This window comes from Tupaia chinensis, unplaced genomic scaffold (assembly GCF_000334495.1).
Source record: "Tupaia chinensis unplaced genomic scaffold, TupChi_1.0 Scaffold149983_1, whole genome shotgun sequence".
In the NCBI taxonomy this organism is placed as follows: Eukaryota; Metazoa; Chordata; class Mammalia; order Scandentia; family Tupaiidae; genus Tupaia; species Tupaia belangeri.
The window spans coordinates 77,105-83,481 of record NW_006209825.1 but is presented as its reverse complement, the minus strand read 5'-3'; the positions used below and the strand labels follow the sequence as shown (position 1 = coordinate 83,481).

Below are 6,377 nucleotides of genomic sequence, written 5' to 3'. Positions count from 1 at the left end.
GGGGTGGTTTCTCACTTTCTGTCTCTCTGTCTCTGTCTTTCTGGAGAGTGTACGCACCCTATAGCAAAAACCTCTCAAAACAAACAAACAAACAAATAAACAAACAAACAAAAAAGGAACTGGCTAAATACTAAAAATAGAATGCCAGCTTTAGGATCTGTCCTAACTTATAGTCCCTTCATAAATATTCCCCTCTTGTGATGGAATAGGCTTTTCCAGTTTAAAAATAAGTGCAAACTATTATCATGCATTAAAATAAATATAACTGGAACAAATACTATTTATGAAAGACACATTTGAAAGAAATAAAATATTACATAAAGCTTTACAGTTTAAGAGTAATATAATTAATTGCTATTAACATGTTTTCCGAATCAGTTTAGCATTTAACAAGAGACAAAATATAATGATCTCCAGTAGCACAGTTTAAGAAGGAAAAAAAAGAGAGAGAGAAAGAATCCTGTTATGCCCCATAAAACATCCTTAATCTTTCCTTTCTGAAAACCTCTACTACAGAAAAATTTAAGAAAATGCAACAGAAAAAATATTCAAATCAATTTCTAACAGATTATTGTAAGAATACTGGAATAGATAAGCAAACTATCCCAAATAACATGAGCACAAGGATTATTCTCATTGACTAATCAAGTAAGTAACTGAAAGTAACAAATGAATAAACTAAATGTACTTGTCCTGTAGGTACACTGAGCAGGTACAAGTGCACAAGGAATTTTTCCACTGTTGACTATTAATACTAAGCAAGATTTGGTAAGTAGAGAGTGAACACAACTATTTTTTTACCCTATGTTTCTGTCTTTCATAAGTGCTAATATAAGAGATGGCAGTGAGAGATTTCACTTTTATAAGATCTGGTGTTAAGAATAATCACTGAAAAAATTAGATTCTGCCTTAGACAGAGCAGGGTTCTAGAAAACACAGTGCTACAATTTTCAACAGAAAGATATTAGATACAGTATTTTGTATCTCAATAGATTCTTTTATGTGTGTTTTAGCTGTGATATGCAGTTTTATATTCTAATGTGGACAAGAGAATTTAGTTTTATAGGATATTGACTGTCTTGGTCTCTTTTGCCTTGCTAACAGAAATCCCTGAGACTGTGTGATTCTATAGAAAGGAAAATGGTAGTTGATTTACAAACTCATGATTCTGGTGACTTGAAAGTCCAAAGACGAAGGCTTACAGCATGGTTGACAAAAGCACAGAGAATGGCAGGTACATACTGAGAGAGAAAGGGGTCCTGACAATCTCTCTCTTTTAAGAACCAGCTCTCTCAAGAACTCACTCTTTTTCCCTAGAGCTAGAACTAACTGGGTCTCATGAGACAACATTAAGTTAGCTGTTTATGAGACTATTGCCTCAATGATGCAATCACTATGAACCAAACACCTAGCACTAGGTGTGACACCATGAGGGAATTTAAGTTTTTACTTATCGCCTTTACAATACAGTCAGTACAATCAACCCAACACATGAATTTCAGGGGGACATATTTATACCTCTGCAGTGACTCTGGCTATTTATTTAATTGTTTGTCACAACCCAGTAGTAATTATCATCAGAGTTTAACAATTTATATATTAGAAATTTAAATAAGTGTCGGGGGCTTTATTGTACCTACAAATTATTTACTAAAGTGGCTATCATACACAGTACAGAAATACAGAGGATGTATACAAAATGACCAAGACCAAAAGTGGGAACTACGTTGTGTAAAAATGTGTTAAGTTTATTTTTTTTTCTTTTATTTAAACAGCTTTAAAATGTAACTGACTGTTGGAGGAAACTAATATTAATGTGAATATATAATGTAAGGGCAAGGAAACTATATGATAACAGTGGCACAAAGGCCAAGAGGAAAGAAGTATAAGTATGTTTTGGGGTTTTGAGAGATTTTTGCTACAGGGAGCACGGGGTTACCAGAGAGAGACAGTGACAGAAAGTGACAAATCACTCCCCGGGGGTGGGGGTGGGGGTGGGGGTGGTCACACAGCAATCCCTTCTCCTCTATTCTCCTCTTGGAATTTTGGGCAGGCATGTACCTGCATTGGCATGAGTTTCAAGCTGCTGGGTCCAGGACTTGAAATCAGTTGACCATGTGGGGACCCAGTGCCTTAACCATTATGCCACCTGCTGGCCACATAAATATGTTTTAAGAGTCACAGATTTTAGTGAGAGTCATAAATATGTTATTATAATGTTCACATGCTATTCGAGAAGTGTAATATCTTTTGGAAGCAGGCCATGTCAGTTTATAATACATAGTAAGAAACTCAAAACAATACCTAAAAATAGTATTTACAGCTAAGACATCAACAATGAGAAGAATACAGAAGACAGTTAAGCAGGAAAATAAGAATAACAAATAACAGAACAAATAGAAAACAGTATTAATGGACACAGGAACTAATTAAAAGGCAGGGTATGTCAGATTGGATAAAAATAGCAAGACCTGCCTATATGCTGCCAGCTAGACACATTTCTGAGTGCAAAGACACAGGTCAATAGCAAAGGAGTGGACAATAGATATGCTCTGTTAACCCTAGTCTTGTGAGAATTGACATGACTATAGAGCATATAATAGAGGATAAAATCACTGCCCAGGATGCGAGTTCAACCGATTTATTTATTCATTTATTCCTGTACTGGGAGTACAGACTTTGGAACCAGACTTTCCAAATTAGAAGCCTGACTCTGTCATTTCCTTGGATTATTTAACTCAATTTGACAAAGCCACAGTTTCCCTGTCTACAAAATCATTATAGCATTTGAGCCATACTGAAGACTCAGTTGTATAAAAGCAAAACAAAACAAAACAAAAAAATCACTCCAACAGCAAGTAGGAGAGTTTCTGGCACATAGCAAACTTTAGCAAAGTGTTGCTTTTCATGTTATGTTCATTATCATCACTATTAATTTCTCACTCTAATAGAACTGATACGGCTCACTAATTAAGAGTTTGTGACAATGTGATGATGAAGGAGAAAGAATTGTATTGGGCAATCCCTGGGTATCCAGCTGGTAGAGATTGAAAATAAGGTAAAGTGGGGTTTAGGGGGAAAAGTGTTTTATGTTTGTTTTTTAAACTAAGCTTGGATACCTTAGTTTCAAGGTCCCTGTAAATAGCCAGTTTCAAAAAGAAAAGGGTGAGGTTTCTTCCGGGTCGTTGACAGAAGGATCAACTCTTTGGGTGTAGTTTCTGTCTATCCTGCATCTTTTCCCCTGAAAACCTCGTGAGGTGGTTGTGATTTCAGCGATGAGCACCCAGAAGGGCAACGTGGCTCGTTCCAGGCCTCAGAAGCACCAGAATACGTTTAGCTTCAAAAATGACAAGTTTGATAAAAGTGTTCATACCAAGAAAATTAATGCAAAACTTCATGATGGAGTATGTCAGCACTGTAAAGAAGTTCTTGAATGGCGTGTGAAATACAGCAAATACAAACCATTATCAAAACCAAAAAAATGCGTTAAATGCTTACAGAAGACAGTGAAGGACTCTTACCATATAATGTGTAGACCATGTGCCTGTGAACTTGAAGTTTGTGCAAAATGTGGAAAGAAAGAAGAAATTGTTATTCCGATTAACAAAGAACCAGAAAAGACAGAAAATAATCCCAACTGGAGAAGAAGTTGCAGAAGAAATGAAGAAAGTGATGATGATTTAGAGTTTGATATTGCTTTAGATGACACAGAAGATGACAGTCCAGTGGATTAATATAAATATATTAAAAGTCAGTTTGAGAACACGAAAAAAAAAAAAAAAGAAAAGGGTGACATTGTCACTTGAAAAAATTGTTTTATTGGGGGCCGGCAAATGGTGTGGTGGTTGAGGCACTGGACTCCACAGGGGTGACCTTGGTTTGAGCCCTGGACCTGGTGTCTTGAGTCTCATGCCAGGCACATGTGCGGGCTTGCCCATAAAGTCCCAAGAGGAGAAAGGAGGAAGGTGGATACTGGCCTAGCCACACCCCTGGAGGATGATTTCTAGCTTTCTCTCTCTCCCTCTCTTGCAAGTATACGTGCCCTATAGCCAAAAAAAGGAAAAAAATCACTAAAAAAAAAGGTTATTGCGTTATCATGATAGTCATAAAAATTACTATGAGGGGCCACCCGGTGCCATAGTGGTTGAGTGGTGGTACAGTGGTTGAGTGGAGTGAGGAAGGGAGTGGAGGGGAGGAGAGGAGAAAAGAAAAGGAAAAAGAGAAGAAAAGAGAAAAGGAAAAAGGCCAGCAGGTATCATGGTAGATAAGGTACTGGACTCCCACAAGACCGACTGCAGCTCAAGTCCTGGACATCATGGCTTAAAAATCACACTGGGCTCAGGACTGGCAGTTAGTGTAATGGCTATGTCGCTGAGCTCCCATGCAGCTGACCGCGGTTCGAGTCCTGGACCCGGTGGCTTAAACTCATGCTGAGCATGTGTGCCCAAGATCCCAAGAGGAGAATGAAGGAGAAGGGATTGTGGCATGGCCATCCCCTCTGGGGGGTGATTTCTCACTTTCTATCTCTCTGTCTCTGTCTGTCTTTCTGGCAAGCGCATGCGCCCTATAGCAAAAACCTCTCAAAAAGAAAAAGAAAAAAATAATAATAAAAACTAATTCCTATATCATTCCCACCTTTCCCTTTCTGCAGTGCCTGCTCTGCCTGCTATGGTTGTCTGAGGAGAAGAATGGTTTTGAAACAGAATTATTACATCAACCAGTTTTTGGGAGGATTCCAGGAAGTTTTTGAACATGACAGTGTTGAACTGAAGTGTAAAGTGAAATTTGCTAACTACTTACCATCAAAGACAGAAACTGGAAAGTGCCCTGCACTATATTAGATGTCTGGTTTAACTTACAGAGAACAAAATGTTATATTGAAATGTGGTTATCATCAAGCAGCCTCAGAACATGGCGTTATATCGTTGCTCTGGATACCAGCCCTGTGTTGTGATATTGAAGGAGAGGATGACAGCTGGGACTTCGGCACTAGTGCTGGGTTTTATGTGGATCCCACTGGAGATCTTTGGAAAATGAACTATAGAATGTATTCTTACGTAACAGAGGAACTTCCGGAACTTATAAATGTCCATTTTCCAGTGGACCCCCAAGGGAAATCTATTTTTAACCACTCCATGGGAGGCCATAGAGCTGTGATTTGTGCCTCAAAAGTCCTGGAAAATACAAATCTGTGTCAGCATTTGCTCCACTTTAGAGCCCAGTGCTCTGTCCTTGGGGCCAGCAAGCTTTTAGTGGATACCTGGGTACAGACCAAAGTAAACGGAAAGCTTATGATGTTACGCATCTTGTGAAGTCCTATCCAGGTTCTCAGCTAGACATATTAATTGATCAAGGAAAAGATGACCAGTTTCTTTCAGTTGGACTGTTAATTTCTGATAACTTCATAGCTGCCTGTACTTAAAAGAAAATCCCTGTTGCTTTTAGATAATGAGGTTATGATCATAGCCACTACTTCATTGCAACCTTTGTTACCAATCACATCAGCTATCATGCAAAATACTTGAATGCATAAAACTTCAGATAAGAGAATCTCTTCAATATTATACAAATTATACTATATAAAGAATTGCTGAGAAACAAATAGTAATATCCTTTAAAAAATAAAATTAAATTAACTGTTGAAAGTGAACAATTCAGTGGTATTTAGTATTGTCACAATGTTTTATGATCATTTATTCTCCGGAATTCATAAATATTTCCATTAGCTAGTAGAAAATCTCATACTCATGAAACAGTCCTCTCTGTTTTCCTCTCCCCTATTCCCTGCTAATAATCTATTTCTGTCTCTATAGCCAGGCCTTTAAATAAAGGTTGTGCAGTGCTTTCAATGGCAAATTGACAGAGCTTTTAGAACTGTTTATTTTGTTTTATTCACTATTTGCATTGTTCAATTATCAATGCTGCTTCTGGCATCCATCTAGCAAAAGTGTGTAAGACAGGAAATCACTTTTATTTCAGGAATTGTAGAGGCTTACTTATATTTATGTACTTATATAGTCAGGAATCTGTAGAGGGACCAGCAGTTAGCGTAATGGCTATGTCACTGGACTCCCACGTAGTTGACTGCGGTTCGAGTCCCGGACCCAGTGGCTTAAAACTCACACCGGACATATGTGTGTGTGTGTGTGTGTGTGTGTGCCCAAGATCCCGAGAGGAGAATGGAGAAGGGATTGCGGTGTGGCCATCCCTTCCTGGGGGGTGATTTCTTGTTTTCTGCCTCTCTGTCTGTCTCTGTCTGTCTGGCGAGTGCATGCGCCCTATAGCAAAAAGCTCACAAAAAAAAAAAAAAAAAAAAAAAAAAGGAAAAGAAAAGAAAAAGAATCTGTAGAAATGAGAATTTTCAGATAACACCATAT

The 6,377-nt window shown here is 38.1% G+C and overlaps 1 protein-coding gene and 1 pseudogene across 1 annotated transcript; both read left to right on the top strand.

Annotated features, from left to right (window-relative positions):
* The first annotated feature begins 3,180 nt into the window (after positions 1-3,180).
* On the top strand, positions 3,181-3,766 carry LOC102484224 (uncharacterized protein C9orf85 homolog). Its single transcript, XM_014585564.2, has one exon. The coding sequence runs from the start codon at positions 3,276-3,278 to the stop codon at positions 3,732-3,734; it is 459 nt and encodes a 152-aa protein (XP_014441050.1). The 5' UTR covers positions 3,181-3,275; the 3' UTR covers positions 3,735-3,766.
* A 330-nt stretch (positions 3,767-4,096) lies between these two features.
* On the top strand, positions 4,097-5,533 carry LOC102483824 (S-formylglutathione hydrolase pseudogene; annotated as a pseudogene).
* Positions 5,534-6,377: the final 844 nt, after the last annotated feature.

Bases quoted from the DNA above. Each gene is read 5' to 3' on its own strand.
- LOC102484224 (XM_014585564.2), top strand. From the start codon at position 3,276: ATGAGCACCCAGAAGGGCAACGTGGCTCGTTCCAGGCCTCAGAAGCAC.